General features: G+C 42.6%; 1 protein-coding gene across 3 annotated transcripts in view; it reads left to right on the top strand.

The window, feature by feature from the left end:
* Window positions 1-2,752: 2,752 nt before the first annotated feature.
* LOC124012486 overlaps window positions 2,753-20,241 on the top strand; it is a 33,735-nt gene continuing 16,246 nt past the window's right edge. Inside the window, exons 1-6 of one of the 3 annotated variants that reach the window (XM_046326145.1) lie at window positions 3,036-3,544; window positions 3,996-4,126; window positions 4,328-4,489; window positions 7,693-7,857; window positions 14,810-14,921; window positions 15,064-16,389. In XM_046326145.1, the coding sequence (XP_046182101.1) occupies window positions 3,289-3,544; window positions 3,996-4,126; window positions 4,328-4,489; window positions 7,693-7,857; window positions 14,810-14,921; window positions 15,064-15,308 (1,071 nt within the window). In that variant the 5' untranslated portion in view covers window positions 3,036-3,288 and the 3' untranslated portion in view covers window positions 15,309-16,389. Of the gene's footprint in view, window positions 3,545-3,995; window positions 4,127-4,327; window positions 7,312-7,692; window positions 7,858-14,809; window positions 14,922-15,063; window positions 16,390-20,241 lie in introns of those variants that run through there. The other 2 variants (XM_046326144.1, XM_046326143.1) reach the window with 2 other exon arrangements.

Here is a 20,241-nt window from a genome sequence, read left to right as displayed (position 1 = left end):
CAGAGCCAGAGGAGGGAGATGGTTGCGATGCGGAGCAGGGAAACACCGTTGATGCGAGCTCTCTTCCACGAGCCTGGTGACGAAGATCTACCCGTCGTTCTATGCGGATGGCGAGAGCAATCAAAGAGTCCACACTGGAAGGAACCTCCCGAGAGAGAATCTCATCTTTGACCACTGTGTGGAGTCCCTCCAGAAAACGAGCGAGCAGCGCCGGCTCGTTCCAGTCACTAGAGGCAGCAAGAGTACGAAACTCTATAGAGTAATCCGTTATGGATCGATCACCTTGGCATAGGGAAGCCAGGACCCTAGAAGCCTCCCCACCAAAAACTGAACGGTCAAAAACCCGAATCATCTCCTCTTTAAAGTTCTGGTAATTGTTAGAACAATCAGCCCTTGCCTCCCAGATAGCTGTGCCCCACTCTCGGGCCCGGCCAGTAAGGAGTGAAATGACGTAAGCAACCCGAGCTCTCTCTCTAGAGTATGTGTTGGGTTGGAGAGAGAACACAATCTCACACTGGGTGAGAAAGGAGCGGCACTCAGTGGGCTGCCCGGAGTAGCAAGGTGGGTTATTAACCCTAGGTTCTGGAGGCTCGGCAGGCCAGGAAGTAACAGGTGGCACGAGACGAAGACTCTGGAACTGTCCAGAGAGGTCGGAAACCTGAGCGGCCAGGCTCTCCACGGCATGGCGAGCAGCAGACAATTCCTGCTCGTGTCTGCCGAGCATGGCTCCTTGGATCTCGACGGCAGTGTTACGAGCGTCTGTAGTCGCTGGGTCCATTCCTGGGTCGGATCCTTCTGTCATGCAGGTGAATGAGGACCCAAAAGCGACTTGGCGAAAACAGAGTATTTAATCCAGAATAAACTTTACAAAACAAAAAGCATAACACTACACGTAAAGACGAGAACAGACTGGAGACTTGATCGAGAACTGCAGGTTGCCTCGGGAAGGCACTTGAACCTAGCAGACTCAGACACCTGCTCACCACGCAGCATCTGAGGGAAACACGACACGACAGGGCAAAACATAGACACAGCACGGTGAATTATAGATGAGGATCCGACAGGGCAGGTACGGGAAACAAGGAGAGAAATAGGGACTCTAATCAGGGAAAAGGATCGGGAACAGGTGTGGGAAGACTAAATGATGATTAGGGGAATAGGAACAGCTGGGAGCAGGAACGGAACGATAGAGAGAAGAGAGAGCGAGAGAGTGAGAGAGGGAGGGGGAGAGAGAGGGATAGAAAGAGGGAAAGAACCTAATAAGACCAGCAGAGGGAAACTAATAGAATGGGAAGCACAGGGACAAGACATGATAATTAATGACAAAACATGACAGTAAATAAGAATTTGTTCTTAACTGACTTGCCTAGTTAAATAAAGGTTCAATAAAAATAATAATAAACACGGAGGTATTTATTAAGGAGTATTGGAGGATTTGGCTATACTGACAAATATCATAATTGCATCTTTCATACAGGTAGGCCCACCTAAGAAATGGGCACCAATAAAGCCTTCTTGTAGTTGGTGAAATCAAATCAAAATGAAGACAATTGTTGAACTGAATTACTTTCAGCACCAATGGTTGTCCACTTCTTTTTCATGATGCCTTAGCCATTCCAAAGCTGTCTGCCCCTGTGTCATTTTAGTTTACTTTCTCAGCCACTCTCTCCTGGTTAATAAGTTAATGATTTAAAAGTGTCTTTCTCATGACATTGTAATACATTTGATATCCATGCTATTGTATAGGCTACAGAAAAACCACATAGGCTACTACTCTTTCAACCGTAGGCTACATAATTTATGTTCAATTCATTTGATGGGGCGTTGGTGGAGAGGCGTGCTGGGCATTGACAAGCTAAATAATATATTGCACCCCTGCCTTTGGCAAAGTGGACACTGCTTATCATGGGGCGGCATCAGCGCTCACCTAAATAGGCCGCATGCCACTGGTTGAGAGAAGTTATCACTGTTTTGGGGCGGAATAATGTGAGGTGTTATGTGTTGTTGGAGTTGCGTCTTGGTCAGTTTAGCACTGAAAATGTGGCCTTTAAACTGCCGCTCTAGGCGGCTGCCTAATGAGCGGGCCTGTGTTGTGCAGAAAATCTCCCAATGACAGAATCCCCCCCACCCCTCACTCAATAATTCATTGCTGCGACTTGCTTGCTCGTTGAAATTTCTGCACTTCACTCCGTTGTCAGTTTAGCCTACATTTCACTGATCTTAGTAGCAGAAAGCATTTTTTACGTGTGTCTTTCAAGGCAGCTATCAATGATCATGTCAGGTTGCGTTTAATTAAAAAAATATTTTTTTATGGCGGTTTACTCGCGGTGGAGGCACGAGTAATGTCTGCAGTTTTCAGTTTGGCTATTTGTTTCAAGTGTATTCTTCTGTGAATAAATCTCTTTGCCAAAATTCGTCATCTCTCCCATGTTTTATTCGACTAGTCGTTGTTCTGAAATGTTTATTGCTTGTCTACATTTTACTCCTTCCTCTATGTTTAATATAACACACATACATCAATTATTAATTTCCGCTGCCTATCCTGATGTGGAGTTTGTTCTATAGAAAGTATATCTCTGATGTGTGCCACGGAAAGTATTTGACTCTAGTGACAAAATTAAGGAAATTAGAAGGGGGGTAAGACATTTAACTCGTTTTTGGATAGTCCGTTTGTAACTCCACACATTACTTGTAGCTTTATAGTTTGTTGTTGGTCTTGGCTAGTTTAATGTTAAGGTTGGTAACTAGCTAGCACTCCCGTGGCTAACGTTAGCGCCTTCATGAAAAGGGGCTTGAGTGAAGAACAATATTACGTTTTTTAAAATAGTGAGAATGCTTGGGAGCTGGCAATGTAATCTTTAGACATGTTGTAGTTTTCTTAAATTTAGTTTTGTAATGGACTAAAACAAGCAGACAACAAAATTTCCGTGTGAAAAATGTCAAGTTTTTGCTGTGAGGCATTTAGGTAACCAAGGTAACCACAGGTTGTTTTCACCATAGGCGGGCGGTGCCCACAACGTTCTATTTAAAACCGACTGGCACTATACCAAAGAAGAAGAAGTAAACGGAAGTGAACAGTGACCATGAACAATTTACACGTTAGAGGTTTTATTGTTGTTATGAATACGTTTGTTAACATCATGGAACCCAAAATGTCACTAATTTAACTGCACAGCATCACATACGTACCCCATCTAGTGTTTAATTTGCGTTGAAGACAGGACTTGGTTGATGGATGCTATCTATGTAACGCGAACTAGTTGCTAAGTAACGTTACGCTAGCTAACAATGGCTAACTGTATGGTTTTTCACACACAAATAGCCTCCATTATGGAGGTGCTAGCAAACGCAGCTGTGGTAGAGATCTGTAAACTCGTAGATGACGACTATGCAGTGTTTCGTTTGGAAATGACTCAAAGCCAGAAAGAAAACAGGTCATTGCAAAGGAAACTACAGCTTCTGGAACTGAAGGTGGCACGGGAGCGCGCCGTTGCTAGTCCCAGTAGTGTCAAGATCCATGACCGACACAGAAGAATGGCAAGAGGTACATCATTTTGCAGAAGGGCAAAGCTGAGCAGCCTGTCACGGTTCATATAACTCAGTGACTGTCGTTGTTAATATATAGCTCATTGACTGTCTGTTCATATATAACTCACTGACTGTCGCCCCATTCCGCTCTGTGTTCAGATGTATTATCCAGAATTGGGTCTTGGTCAGTTGTTGGATGGTGTGAAATAATTCCCCTGCTTAGTAAGCTATCTTGTGCAAAGACATAATATCATATTCTAAACAGATTCTTGATTTACTGCGTTTTCTATTTACTAAATGAAAACAATGTTATGCATGGAATATAATACACCGATCAATAAATATTATATCAATGAGGGATACCTTACATCCTTGCCAATTCTAGACGACAGTGTCAATAGTGTACAATATACTGTTGACCATTGACGGTACAAAAACCTCTTCTTTTCCCCCAATCATTCTCTCAGGTGAAAGATATCTCACTGGAGGCCACAAGAGCTTTGTGAAGCCAGCGGGACACAATACATGCAGAGATGACCAACCAATCACTGTTGATGAGGGGAGTGGAACCTCAATCCAGAACGTTATCGTGATCGAGGTTAGTGTAATAGTGTTACATTAAATTACAGTGCATCATATGTGATCAGTTTATTCCAGAAAGGCTCCACTCATCTATTCACTTGCTTACATGTACATCCTCATTTATCTGCCATAGGGGAGCTTGTGAGACTTCCTTATGACATGACGTTATCCAACTTAACTCATGTACCGTTTTTAACCTCCAATCTTCTGGTGTCAGTCTACAGAGGCTGCAGGTCCTGGGGTCAAGCAGGAGAGGTCTGAAGGAAAGCAGGACCCATGGCACAGTAGAGACATCCAGAATGGAGTGGCTGGACCGCCCCCTGTAGCCACAGAAAACCCCACCACTACGCAGTCCAGGACCCGACACAGCATCACGGAGGTCAGTGGAATGCCGAGCGACATCCTCAAGTCAAAGACAGAAACCGAGACTTTAACTGTAACACAAATACAATTACACAGAGGATCTGACCACAGATCAGACCCAGAGAGACTGGGCCTGGGGAGACTGGGCTGTCCTCCTGACTCAGAGTATTTACCTGTATTTCACCAGAGCCAGAGGACTGTTCATTCCCATGGTGATGGTGACTCGTTAGACACTGGAGGTGATGGTCCGTCTTGTTCTTATGCTACAGAGATGGACCCTAACAACATGCCCTTGGATTTAGAGAGACAGACTAATCTGTCTAGAGGGGACTGGAACCGGTACAGTAGTAGTGTATACTCTGAAGGGTGCCTAGATGAGAAAGGGGAGGTTATAGTGGTAGATGAAGTGACTGTGAAAGTGGAGGGCGACGTTCCTCCCACATGGAATGCAGATAGTCACCTTGGAGATGGACTCACACAGGACAGAGACTTCTTAGATTACAGGGAAAGCTTAGAGACAAGTGCAAATGTCGCTACCCACTCCCCTTTACATACGTTCAGGGATTGCAACCCAGTGTCCAGATCGATAGGGCCTACTGATCCACACCGCCTCGTCCTTTTCGATAAGGGATTGAACTCAAATTACAGAGCTAGAGACCAGGCTCGGGGTGGGGGAGCAACATTAGGCAAAAGTAAAGAGAAACGTTTCCTCTGCATGTTCTGTAACAAAGGCTTCAGCTGCCCCCAGAAGGTGGAGATCCACCAGAGAGTCCACACAGGGGTGAAACCCTTCAGCTGTACCCAGTGCCCCATGGCCTTCGCTCAAGCTGGTGACCTGAAGAGGCATCAGAGGGTCCACACGGGGGAGAAACCCTTCAGCTGTACCCAGTGTCACATGGCCTTTGCTCAGGCTGGTCACCTGAAGAGACACCAGAGGGTCCACACAGGGGAGAAATAATACAGCTGACCCCATTGTCAGAAGAATTCTTACGCCAGCTGAAGATGCACCTGAAGGTCTACATGGGAGAAAGGCCATTCGCCTGTACTCACTGCGGGGAGAGGTTCTCCGAGAGGAGCTACCTCAGGATACACCAGCAGAAAAAACATTCCACTCTATAACATAGAAAGCAACCATTCCACTCAATAGCTTCTGACGGTTGTATCAAACCCTGCATTAAAGACAAAGATGAACTGTCATTGTTGTCGTCATGAAAAATATCCACAGACGCATTTGGTATTACGAGAGTTACAGATTTCAGTGTAGAATATTTTGCATCCAGACATTGTGTGATATATAAGGCATATATATGGCTGGGAGATTCAAATTCATGTTTTAACGCAATGTTTCAAATGCATGTATCGCAAAAATGTTGTTTTTATTTTTAGATATTTTTTGCGTTCTACAGTGCCTTCAGAAAGTATTCATACCCATTAACTTATTCCATATTTTGTTACAACCTGATTTAAAATAATAAATATCAACCATCTACACAACACCCCATAATGAAAAAGTGAAAATATGTTTTTAGAAATTTTTGACATTATGGGTTATTGCGTGTAGGCCAGTGACACACAGTCTTAACATTCAGGCTGTAACACAACAAAATGTGGAAAAAGTCAAGCGGTGTGAATACTTTCTGAAGGCACTGTCTTTTTGGTCTCGCGTCCTTCGCTCCTTCTGGCTGTGTGCACTGTGCACCTTCCCACTCCTACACAGACACCAAGTCCCTCCGATGCCACTCACAACAACGATGATAGATAACTTAACCTTTCTGACTATACCCATTTTTTTCTCACAAAATTGTAGACAGAGCAGATCCTACTAAAACGAGAGTATCAATGAACATGATTGTGGAAGATTCAGTTCTGTCGTGTGCTCGGCATTGTGTTACCATGTACCGCTAGCAGTATTTTAGCCACAGTGTGTTTTATAAATGTGCAATGAGCATTAAAAAAGGAATTGGCAATTTGTTCTCATTCTGAGAAATAAGCATCTTCTTATGCAGGTAACCCACTTGATTTCAACATCTAATCAAAGTGAACAGGCTGTTGTTCAAACAGTTGGAGATGGACAGGAGGGTGCCATCACAACAGTTCAACCTTGGTAGCAAGCAAATAGATCCAAGTTAACCAATAAACTTGGATTTGAAGTTGGCTAGACTTTAAATCTAAATATTAGCTGGCTACTCACTAGAACGTGGGCTTGTGCTTGAGAGATTGTTTATGAGACCTGTGTTCATTTTCTATAATGCCTGCTACAAGAGGCTAGTCATTATTAGTGAATGTGGATAGTTCTGGTAAAAGGTTATCAAAAATGGTATTTTCATGGACTTGAAAGCTAGATCAGTGATTATTGCAAAAAAAGCAGTTTAAACTATTTTGATAAAATAATTACATTATTAGTGGGTCTTATGGTTGTGGAAGGCATGTAATTTAGCCTACAGTAGGTATAATTTTACAAGCCCTGATTTATTTATGACTGTTTGAAATTAATTGTATTAAACTTTAATTGTGCAACAAAGATTATTTAAAGAGAACTTTAGAAAATTGAGATCAATGAACCAAAGGTTTGAAAGATTCGAGCTGATTTTTAAGCCATATTGCCCAGCCCTAGGCATATATAAGCCTAAAAAGTATGTTATGTATTGTGTTTGTACTGTGTGTTCACAAATGCCTATTACATTACTTCCATTCAACTCCTTAATTTCTTTCCCAAGACACTTTTAATTAGGAAATGGAGTTTATCATTCAGATTTCTAGTTGAGACGTGTGTATGTGTGGTTTTCATATGGTGTATTTAAAACTTGTGTGTTTTAATAAACACAAAATGGGACTTTTCATGCAGACTTTCATTGAGATTCTCTTTAGTATGAATCACATCTGATCTCACCCTATTCTGCATACACTGACAGCGCTTTATAACCATTATACACTTACTAAATATACCTACACACTAACAAACACCTACTATACACATCAAAATAGTTTAGGCAGGTTTGTCTGTTGGCTACTTTTGACTTATAGCTGACTTGTTTTTACCCACAACATATTTATGTCCACCATGATGGTTTTAACAATAATTAAGTAATTCTGTAACTACAGTATAGGACTCAAACGTAGAGGGGATGGGTGAACACTCCATGTTGAAAGTGTGTTTTATCTGTGTGTACATACCTGAGGGAGTGTATGTCTGTAATCTGTATCACCTGTCTCTTCCAGGAAGAGGAGGGTCCAGAGGTGCTGCTGGGGAAGGAGGAGGGGTGTGAGGAGGGTCTGGGGAACCCTGAGGGGACCATGGTCATGGAGGACAACCAGACTACACCTCCTCCTGAACCCACAGAGGAACCAGCTGAGCAGCACAGGACCACACACAGTCTCAATGAGGTGAGCCCTCTGTAAACTTCTGTCTGCATGTTTATGTCATGGTTCGTATCCACAAAGCCCCTCAGAGCAGGATAGCTAGGATCAGTTTAGCCTTTTAGATTAGAATGAATAAAGCTATGTAGACAGAGTGGCACCAGAACATCCAATTGTAATATATTTTGTCGTTGGTTCAAGTTTCATTAAAACAAAAAGTGGATTTACCTAGTTCGAGGGAGACCAAAGGAACCTCAAGAGTTACTCAAACCCATTCACAGGGTTGGTTATCTCATGTTTTTATACTTTAACAACAAAGTTAGTTAAGTTGGAAGTTTGTGTAGTTGAGCTTTGTAAACAAAAATGAGTAATGAAGTGATCCATGAGACTTTAATGAGGACCAGCCAATTTGATACAGGATGCAGAGGTGTATATTAAAACTGTCACCTGTGATAAAACGAATGGAACTATAGTAGACAGCATCTGAAGGTTTAAAACTGCTGCAATCTTGTAAATGGTGGCACCAAAGCTATTTAGGGAAAGGAAAGATCTATTTCTAAAAAAAGAATCCCACTTTCAATCTTATCTTTTTAACTAGCTCATCTATAACTTTCTTTAAACGTTCAATCTCTGTCAATCAAAATGCCCAGATATTTATAGGCGGGAACCCAATGAAATGTAGTCCATCTGAAAAATTGTGAGAATTAGAGAACATGTATTTAGTCTTGCCCACAATTAATTACACATTTTAAATCAACCAGGTCTCTCTGTAGGCATCAAGGTCAGATTGCAGCTCTAACAGCCTGGTCAACAGTTGTGGCAATGGCACACCCCTGAGTGACGTCATCAGTGCGCAATGCATGCGGAACGAGAGTGCGCTAATTTTTTTTTTTGTAACCTCTTCCTGCAGGCTTAAATTTTCCTTTTGACTTTTTTTACTAGCCTATGTTGATAATGGGATATGTAGAAGGGTGAGCCGGTCAAGGATCGATTCAGACAAAGTGGTAAAATTGTACGACAAGCGACAGTTTATTCAGAGTAAAGATATCTGGTACAGCGTAATTACGGCCCTTCCGTTAGCCCATGAGGAACCAGCAGACAAAGAGACCGCTAACCGTTAGCACATGCATTTTAAACAGAACAGAAAGTAGGTTGATTCTAGAAGATCGGGTCTTCGGATTGGTTCAGGCTGGGGGTAGTCTTCTTGCATTGGCTCAGCTGGGCCGTCCGTCATTCTAGAATCCCGCCGTCACACAATGTTCAGCTAAAGAAGGAGATTTGGTGTGTGTGCTGTCCTCAGTCACACAATGTTCGGCTAGAAAGGAGATTAGGTGTGTGTGCTGTGTGAAAGCTATCCTGTATGGGACCTAACATGTTTCACTGTGAAAATACGTTGTCTCAGTTATAGCAATGTAATAGCAGTAAGCTGGTCATTTGCATAAGAAATAGCACTTCCTTACACCTACCTCTTTAATTTGGATCCTGCGATGTGCTGGGGGCCGCTACTATCTGTCCCGGGACACTGCCAAACCCTCAAGTCTGAAGAGCTGCTGCTTGGCGACGCAGCTAACCTAGCTGCTAGCTGTTAAGCTAGCCAGGTTTCTTTGACAGGAACACAGCCTGCAACGCAGTTAGCCCGTGGCTGGGACTTTGGATAGTCCTGGACTTGTGGCTGTTTAAATCTCTGCTGTTTCCATCGGTCATGCGAGCTGTGCTGGCTGGAATTGCGTGGAGTAAGTTACCAGCGTTAGCCTACGTTGCTACTATTATCTCGTCCAAAGTCAAAGAAGGTTGTAAACAGTGTAAATCAACAAAAATGTCTACAAGCAATTGTTACAGCAACATAAAAATGGCTTCAAGAGATTTGTCCTAATACTGGTGGACTCCACTAACAAAAGAATGAGCGATCTGACCAGGGAGAGGTGAATGTCATGGAAGAGATTCTCAGCAAGATTATAACAATTTGTAAGTCGCTCTGGATAAGAGCGTCTGCTAAATGACTTAAATGTAAATGTAAATAACAAACTGTAAATCCACTCGAGATGACATCAAAAGTGTTTGTGAATCACTATTACAGATGACTGGGAAACCGACTATCTAGAGGGACAATCCAGGAGGAATAACATTGTTGTGGCTGGCATAGAGTACACAAAGTGAGCAAATTATCACTGAAAATCTGCAGATGGATCAAAAGAAGATTGATGTGGAGCCACGCCCACAGTTCTGGAAAACCTGTAACCAGCCTAGGTGACAGACCCAGGCTGATAGTGGTCAAGTTCCTAAGGTTCAAGGACATGATGGCTGTTCTGGAGAGAGCCAGGAACTTGAGAGGAACCAACATCTTCCTCAATGAGGACTGTGCGCCAGAGGCAGAATTAACTTATCCCAGCTATGAAAGCTGCAAGATAGCATGGGGACATTGCTTACATCTGCTACGAGAAGCTCATTGTCCACCCTCTGTCACAAACACTTGGGAGGAGTGAGAGCCAAGCTTCCGGGTCAGTAGCTTCAGCCCCACATCACACACACATGCCCACACCAACTGTCACTCACAAGTGCCTGATTGACTGACTCTTAGTTAAACAATGTTATTATTTTTCTCTCCATATTATGTCCATCTCAGCTAAGCTACCCAGGAAAGGGCTAAGGATAGCCCATATTAATTACAGTGCCTCCAGACAGTATTAATACCTATTGACCTATTCCACATTTTGTTGTTACACCCTGAATTCAAAATGGATTAAATATTTTTTTTCTCACCCATGTACGCACACTATAATGACAAATAGAAAACACGTTTTTAGACATTTTTTGCAAATGTATTGAAGATGAAATACGGAAATAACTAATTTACAGCACTATTCACACCCCTGAGTCAATACTTTGTAGAAGCACTTTTGGCAGAGATTATAGCTGTGCGTCTTTCTGGATAAGCCTCTAAGAGTATTTATTTAGTGCTTTGTTTCAAACAGGATGCATGTTTTGGAATATTTTTTATTCTGTACATGCTTCTTTCTTTTCACTGTCAATTAGGTTAGTATTGTGGAGTAACTACAATGTTGTTGTTTTAAAGTCACCGTGGCCTCATGGTTACATACCTGAATCGTTTCCTTCTTCTCCGGCAACTGAGTTAGGAAGAACATATGTATCTTGTAGTGACTGGGTGTATTGATACACCATCTAAAGTGTAATTAATAACTTCCCCATGCTCAAAGGGATATTCAATGTTTGCTTTAAAAAATATATATACCCATCTATCAACAGGTTCTTTGTGAGGCATTGGAATATCTCCCTGGTCTTTGTGGTTGAATCTGTTTGAAATTCACTGCTTGACTGAGGGACCTTACAGATAATTGTATGTGTGGGGTACAGAGATGACACGGTCATTAAAAAAATCATGTGAAACACTATTATTGCACACAGTGTCTTGCATAAGCAGTTCCAATAATGTCCACTTCACTTTCATGGGCATATCACATCAGCCAGCCTCCTCCCCTACCAGCCCTCACTCACCTGCTTCTCTCTGTCCGCTCTTCCTGTGTGTCTGTTCCTCTGTATGTACAGTGTATTCCTTCCTCCCATTCCTCCAGCTAAATCACAGGTAGGCCTTTGCAAATATGAGCAAATCAGCCATTCTATGCAGTAGTCTATTATACACTGTGAGGTTAAGTTCAATGTGTTGTATTGAATTATGAATTTCAGTGACATGTTTTGAGATATTTTTGAAAAATGTGAACCGATGCACAGGATGCTAAGCCACTGATTTTTTTCCCCCTTCCCCATCATGGTATTGCGATACTTGGCCTGGTAATGTATCGTTAGTAAAATGTTGGTATAGTGACAACACTAGTTCAAATAAATTATGCAAAAAAGGTGGCAAAGAAAAGGCCCCTCAGATGATTGGTTGACATACTGTAAATGTAGATATATATTTTTTTACAAAACTTAACAAAAAATGAAATTGTTACCAAACCTAGATAAATGACATGAAACGCAATGGGAAAAAAACTTGAGTACCTTAAATGATATCAAGGGCAGAAATCTCAAATTCTTACATTTACATTTAAGTCATTTAGCTGACGCTGACCTTATGACATCCAGTGGAACAGTCACTTTACAATAGTGCATCTAAATCTTAAAGGGGGGTGAGAAGGATTACTTATCCTATCCTAGGTATTCCTTAAAGAGGTGGGGTTTCAGGTGTCTCCGGAAGGTGGTGATTGACTCCGCTGTCCTGGCGTCGTGAGGGAGTTTGTTCCACCATTGGGGGGCCAGAGCAGCGAACAGTTTTGACTGGGCTGAGCGGGAACTGTACTTCCTCAGTGGTAGGGAGGCGAGCAGGCCAGAGGTGGATGAACGCAGTGCCCTTGTTTGGGTGTAGGGCCTGATCAGAGCCTGGAGGTACTGAGGTGCCGTTCCCCTCACAGCTCCGTAGGCAAGCACCATGGTCTTGTAGCGGATGCGAGCTTCAACTGGAAGCCAGTGGAGAGAGCGGAGGAGCGGGGTGACGTGAGAGAACTTGGAAAGGTTGAACACCAGACGGGCTGCGGCGTTCTGGATGAGTTGTAGGGGTTTAATGGCACAGGCAGGGAGCCCAGCCAACAGCGAGTTGCAGTAATCCAGACGGGAGATGACAAGTGCCTGGATTAGGACCTGTGCCGCTTCATGTGTGAGGCAGGGTCGTACTCTGCGGATGTTGTAGAGCATGAACCTACAGGAACGGGCCACCGCCTTGATGTTAGTTGAGAACGACAGGGTGTTGTCCAGGATCACGCCAAGGTTCTTAGCACTCTGGGAGGAGGACACAATGGAGTTGTCAACCGTGATGGCGAGATCATGGAACGGGCAGTCCTTCCCCGGGAGGAAGAGCAGCTCCGTCTTGCCGAGGTTCAGCTTGAGGTGGTGATCCGTCATCCACACTGATATGTCTGCCAGACATGCAGAGATGCGATTCGCCACCTGGTCATCAGAAGGGGGAAAGGAGAAGATTAATTGTGTGTCGTCTGCATAGCAATGATAGGAGAGACCATGTGAGGTTATGACAGAGCCAAGTGACTTGGTGTATAGCGAGAATAGGAGAGGGCCTAGAACAGAGCCCTGGGGGACACCAGTGGTGAGAGCGCGTGGTGAGGAGACAGATTCTCGCCACGCCACCTGGACCCATCGTTCATTTTGATGGGTCATTTATAACAAAACCTTTCGATATTGCCAATCATTTCAATGACTAATCAGGGCATACAAACTACAATCTGTCTCCTTAATTAGCCTAGTGTGCATGTGGGCCCAGATGGTGCACATGCGCACTAGGCCCGAGCTCATTATCCCTGGCTAAACCATTCTTATACCTCAGTGGGCTAGATTAGCTGGCTAGCTGAACTATGCCATTCTTCATAAATACTAAACCCTCAACTTCAAAACTCCTTTGCTAGTGATACAATCATGTAACTAAGAAATTAGCTGGGGAAAAACTTAAATGATGTATTGTTTTGTTGAATAGTGTGGTGGTTTTATTTCTGTATTATCAAATTAGGAGAGACAAACTTATCCCACAAGTCAGAGTTATACTTAAACTACATATTTAATATTAAGAGCTTTGCAATAGCAATGACTTTCAACAATTCACCATTTTCTAATGATCCGTTGAGAGTGACAACACAGCACGATGGTAAAGGATATCATTGCTACTTAACGTGGAAGCAAGTTCAGTTTTGAGATCAACCGGCATCATCAGCTGGATGTTTCTGACTGGTCTTGGAACTGTGACAACGGGCAGCCTCCCCCCTGCTCGGCTCGACGGGATATGTAGTGATTTTGCCAACACAGCCAGATATTAACAGTCCTGCACTCAACATTTTTTCAACTGACTATTGCATTTCTTGATTAAATCTGACTATATTGGTATAATAAGTAATCCAGGAATGTCACAAGTTAATTGACACATGAAAACTTGCGTAAATAGCAACTCTACAGATCGCTATGACTACAATGAATGGCTAAATTACTTTCGGACACTCTTATGGTCAAGTCATGATGACAGAGTTGTTGTGAAGATGGGGAGGGGTATGTCTGTTGTGTTTTTGACACAACTCAACTGTACTGTAAAATCAACTGTTACGGTTCTGATTACTGTCTGGTAATATGGTCAAGTGCAGCAAAGAAAGACCTAGCAAAGCTGTAGCTGGCTCAAAACAGAGCAGCACACCTCGCCCTTAACTGCACGTACAGAACTAACGTCAACAACATGCATGGTTAAATGTTATTTAACCTTTATTTAACTAGATAAGTCAGTTAAGAACTAATTCTTATTTACAATGACGGCCAAACCCTCCCAACCCGGATGACGATGGGCCAATTGTGCGCCGTCCCTATGGGACTCCCGATCACGGCCGGTTGTGATACAGCCCGGGATTGGACCAGGGCCTGTAGTGACGCCTCTAGCACTGAGATGCAATGCCTTAGACCGCTGCGCCACTCGGGAGCCCTAAAGGGTTGACGAGAGAGAATATTACTGTGATGAAAATTCCAGATTGCATAATCAAATAACATTCAGCTCACACACCCATACATACCCCACAAGGCATGCCACCACAGGTCTCTTCAGTCCAAGTGCAAAACTAATTCACGGCAATCCGCAGTATTATACTGAGCCATGATCACATGGTACTCCCACCTCCAATTACTCAAGCATCTCATTGACCGGCGCATGGACAGTGGCGACACACATACAGACACACACCATTTTTTTGTTGTATTGTTTGTATATCGAATTTTACATTTGTGTGACTGTCCTTGTCTATCACTATATAAGTGTTTTGTTACTTGTCTTCCTTTGTGTTTTTTATGGACCCCAGGAAGAGTAGCTGCTGCTTCTGCAAAAACTGATGGGGATCCAAATACATAAGTTTCGTCTGCATACATGCCTTTCAATGCTACACCCAATCCAAATAGTGCCAACTAAAGCCAACCTTTACTATTGCAGTCAGTAGACATGGAGGATGGGAAGCCTGATCTGCTGCTGGTCAAACAGGAGATGATAGAAGACGGACCAGAGAGCATTGATCTGCTGAGTGGACTAAAGATGGGGGAGCAAGGTAAGGGAGAAATACATATAGCCTACATACAGTAATAATCTTCAATGGGAATAGTGATGCACCTGGCTATTATTTTGTCCATAGAACTCTATATGTGGGTTTCCTTATTTTTGAAAAACTATTTTGTAACCTCTTCCTGCAGGTGGTTGGCTGGAGGCTAACAAAGGAGACTGGGTGGCCATCTTGGATTCCCAGACCAGTGCAGACAATGTCCCAGATGATGACATCAGTGGATGGGACAGCGTCCTCAACTCTGGGCTGGGGAACAACACTGTTAACCACAACCGGAAACGGACAGTCAAACACAAAATAAAATCCAGATTTAGTCTCCATGACAACAGATTGGCTGCGACCAGGACGAAGCATAGATTTGGTCTGCGGGGATGAGGAGGTGTCAGTATGCAGCTGGAGAGAACAGACTCTGCTAGCGATGCTCCATCCTGCTCCTATAGTTGTGATTCAGAGATACTGATTGTGACCTCAGGTTAACCCCCTAACAGGTGATGCCTTCAGCCTGCCTTCTATAGGATCTATCAACTGGAACATGGACCCTGCAACAACACAGACACTCCCTGGCCTTCATCCTCCTCACACTCCTCTAATAAACCAGATCTCAGACAATGCCAGTGCCTCAACACTAAATGGCTACACAAACCCATTAACAATTGACCGTAGTGGAGACGGCATCAGTAAAGGTGGCGGTGCCAAAGGGAAGCGCTTCCCGTGTTCATTCTGTGGGAAAGCCTTCAGTTTCCCCCAACAGGTGGCAATCCACCAGAGGTTGCACATGGGGGAGAAACCGTTCGGCTGCCACCTGTGCCGGGCCAGTTTCTCCCACTTGTCCAACCTAAAGAGGCACCAGAGGGTCCACACAGGGGAGAAATCCTACAGCTGCTACAGCTGCCCCAGTGTGAGAATAAGTTCTCCCACCAGCACCAGATGCATCTGAAGTTCCACAAGGGAGAGAGGCCGTTTGCCTGTATGCACTGAAGGAAGAGGTTCTCAGAGAGGAGCTACCTCAGGATACACCAACAGGAAATGCACACGGCCCATGAATAGAGTATAGTGACATGTATTAGTACTCGTTAGTAGTGACATGTATTAGTACTAGTTAGTTTGTAGTTCATTCTGTTGGTTTTGGATGTAGTAGGGACCTGGATGAGGTGAACTGAGGAAATAATGAGTATGATGAAGCAGAATAGATGATATGGTGATGGTGTCTGTAAAAATGCTTCACCGATGAAGTGTCAACTTTGTCCTGTTTGATACTGGTGTTTTATAGTGAGATGATGATAGTGCCTTAATTCATGTTTACTTGACATGAAGTAGTGAAAATGTATGTAGTGTGCAATTCCATTGTAACAGAGTGACGCTGGGTGTAACTGATTCCATGTGTTATTTCATAGTTTTTGATGTCTTCACTATTACTCTACGATGTAAAAAATAGTAAAACTAAAGAAAAACTCTGGAATGAGTAGGTGTGTCCAAACTTTTGACTGGTACTGTATGTTGTTAGTGGCCGGTGACATAGGGTTCAGCCAGTAGTTGGACAGTCGAGGAGGGAGGGCTGGGGGCTAGGGAGAAGAGGGGACTGGGGGCAATGTGTTGGTTTCCCTGTGAGGCCTGCGTTTTATTTTACATCCATGAGCTTATCAGTAGAAAAGATAATGACATTTTACAAAAACAATGGCAACACTTGCTATTCTCTCATGGAACGTGAAAGTCCTTAATAGTTTGATCAAACGTTCCAGCTATCCTAGCAAAAAAAACATATTGATATTGCAATGCTCCAAGAAATACACCTGCACCAAAAAGACACGCGTATTAATAGAGAACCATTTGGCTGCTTTTTCATTGGCCCCAAACAAAACTAAGGGTGTAATCATATTGTTTCAAACTCAAAATCACCATCCTTGCTAAAGGAGAAGACCAAGAAGTTTCAGAATCACTTTCCTTAAATGTATGCATAACGGTAAGAAAATGTAATTTATTAATGTGTATGCTCCAAATTCATATGATCCTAAGTGTTTTTAAATTCTCTGAACAGCATTTTTAGAATCAACTTAATTCCAACTGGTTATAGGGACAGACATGAATGCAATACTTGGACATGCAGGGAAAATCTAATAAGACTACAATCCACAGGCAACCAAGGTTTTCCAACATATACTCTCTGATTACCACCTCATTGATGCCTGCCGAGCTCATAACCATAAGGGAAAATAGTACACTTTCTATTCAAACAGGCAGAAAACATTCTCCTGAATTGATTTTGTACTGTTATCTACTCTTATTTTCTTTAACTTCTTATGGCTGGCGGTGCTATTTTCACATTCGGATGAAAAGCGTGCCCAGCGTAAACTGCCTGCTACTCAGGCCCAGAAGGTAAGATATGTATATTATTAGTATTTGGATAGAAAACACTCTGAAAACACTCTGAAGTTTCTAAAACTGTTTGAATGATGTCTGTGAGTATAACAGAACTCATATGGCAGGCAAAAACCTGAGAAAAAAATCAAACCAGGAAGTGGGAAATCTGAGGTTTGTAGGTTTAATTCTTTGCCTATCCAAGATAGTGTACATTTGGTCCGATTGCACTTCCTAAGGCTTCCACTAGATGTCAAGTCTTTAGGACCTTGTTTCAGGCTTCTACTGTGAAGGGGGAGAGAATAAGAGTTGTTTGACTAAGGAGTCTGGCAGAATGCCATGAGCTAAGTCAGGCAATTTCTAAAGACAAAGGAATTGTCCGGTTGAAACATTATTGAAGATTTATGATAAAAACATCCTAAAGATTGATTCTATACACCGTTTGACATGTTTCCACGAACTGTAATGGAACTGTTGACTTTTCGTCTGGACCTAGTGTTCGCTTGGACAAAAAGGAGACATTTGGACATAAATTATGGACTTTATCGACCAAAACAAACATTTATTGTGGAACTGGGATTCCTGTGAGTGCATTCCGATGAAGATCATCAAATGTAAGTGAATATTTATAATGCTATTTCTGACTTCTGTTGACTACACAACATGGCGGGTATCTGTATGGCTTGTTTTGGTCTCTGAGCACTTTACTCAGATTATTCCACGGTGTGCTTTCGCTGTAAAGCTTTTTTGAAATCTGACACAGTGGTTGCATTAAGGAGTAGTATATCTTTAATTCCATGCATAACACTTTTATTTTCATCAACATTTATGATGAGTATTTCTGATAAATTGATATGGCTCTCTGCAAAATCACCGGATGTTTTGGAGGCAAAACATTACTGAACATAACGCGCCAATGTAAACTGAGATATTTGGATATAAATATTAACTTTATCAAACAAAACATACATGTATTGTGTAACATGAAGTTTTATGAGTGCCATCTGATGAATATCATCAAAGGTTAGTGATTAATTTTCTCTATTTCTGATTTTTGTGACTCCTCTCTTTGGCTGGAAAATGGCTGTGTTTTTCTGTGACTAGGCGCTGACATAAAAGTCAGATGTCCGGGGTAGGCCGTCATTGTAAATAAGAATTTGTTCTTATCCGACTTGCCTAGTTAAGTAAAGGCAAAATAAAAAAATCTCTCCACGAACTCAAAAGGGCATTGGATAACATGAAGAAAGCCAAATCACCTGGTTGGGACGGTATTCCTCCTGAGGTCTATTAATTTTGTAACCAATTAGGTCCACTGTTACTTGAAATGATTAACACAGCCGTTCACAATGGGTCATTTGGAAGGGATGTAAATGCAACGCTAATTGAGCTTTTATTGGGGAAAAAAAGGTAAGGACGTCACAAAATGTTCTTACCATCGCCACCATCTTTGATACACACAGACAAACATTTTTTTTTGAAAATTCTGTCATACAGTCTCAACTTTCTTATCCAAATTCATACATCCGGACCAAAGCAGGTTTAAAAAAAACTATTATACTCATAACCGCCGTCATCCATCACATATCTTAAATGATTTATCAGAAAGCAAAGCTCCTTGGGCAGTTCTATTTTTCGACACAGAAAAAGCTTTTGATAGAATAGAATGGTCATATCTTGGGTCGGTTTTGGAACATATGGGACTTTGGTCCAATTTCATTAATATGATTAAAATACTATATGACAATCCCTCAGCCATAGTAATAACAGGCAATACCTGCTCTGTTCCATTCAGAAAAGCTAGAAGTAGCATACAAGGTGATCCCATCTCACCTCTGCTATTTTCTTCTATGGAGCTTCTGGCTCGGGCAATTTTAAATTCTATGTATCACATAATTGCATATGCCAATGATATCTTACTTAATCTAGACAATGTATCTCAATCCCTCCCAAATGCTTTGAAGATCATAGACAAATTCAGCTCCATCTAAAGGTATACAGTGCATTCGGAAAATATTCAGACCCCTTCCCTTTTCCTCATTTTGTTACAGCCATATTCTAAAATTGATTAAATTATTCTTTTACTCAATCTACACACAATTCCCCATAATGACAAGGCAAAAACAGGTTTTTAGAAATGTTTTTTACATTTTATTCTTCAAAACATAGTATTCAGACCCTTTGTAATTAGACTCAAAATTGAGTTCAGGTGCATCCTGTTTCCATTGATCATCCTTACTATTTTTCTACAACTTGATTGGAGTCCACCTATTGTAAATTCAATTGATTGGACATGATTTGGAAAGGCACACACCTGTCTATATAAAGGTCCCAGTGTGACAGTGTGGATGCCAGAGCCAAAACCAAGCCATGAGGTTATAGGAATTGTCCATAGAGCTCCGGGACAAGATTGTGTCAAGGCACAGATCTGGGGAAGGTCCCCAATGACGGCCTACCCCGGCCACCTAAAGGACTCTCAGACACAAGATTCTCTGGTCTGATGAAACTCTTTGGCCTGATTGAACTCTTTGGCCTGAATGCCAAGTGTCACGTCTGGAGGAAACCTGGCACCACCCCTACAGTGAAGCATTGTGGTGGCAGCATCATGCTGTGGGGTTGTTTTTCAGGATCAAGTGAAAGATGAACGGAGCAAAGTACAGAGATATCCTTGATGAAAACCTGCTCCAGCGCACTCAGGACCTCAGACTGGGGCGAAGGCATGAGTGGCTTCGGGACAATTCTCTGAATGTCCTTGAGGGCCCCGGACTTGAACCCGATCGAACATCTCTGGAGAGACCTGAAAATAGCTGTGCAGCGACGCTCCCCATCAAACCTGACAGAAATTGAGAGGATCTGCAGAGAAAAATGGGAGAAACTCCCCAAAAATAGTGGGCCAAGCTTTATGCATACCTAAGAAGACTTGAGGCTGTAATCACAGCCAAAGGTCCATCAATAA

This window comes from Oncorhynchus gorbuscha, linkage group LG24 (genome assembly GCF_021184085.1).
Source record: "Oncorhynchus gorbuscha isolate QuinsamMale2020 ecotype Even-year linkage group LG24, OgorEven_v1.0, whole genome shotgun sequence".
NCBI classification, from domain to species: Eukaryota; Metazoa; Chordata; class Actinopteri; order Salmoniformes; family Salmonidae; genus Oncorhynchus; species Oncorhynchus gorbuscha.
Note: the sequence above shows the minus strand (reverse complement) of the source record. Positions and strands in the feature narration are given on the sequence as shown.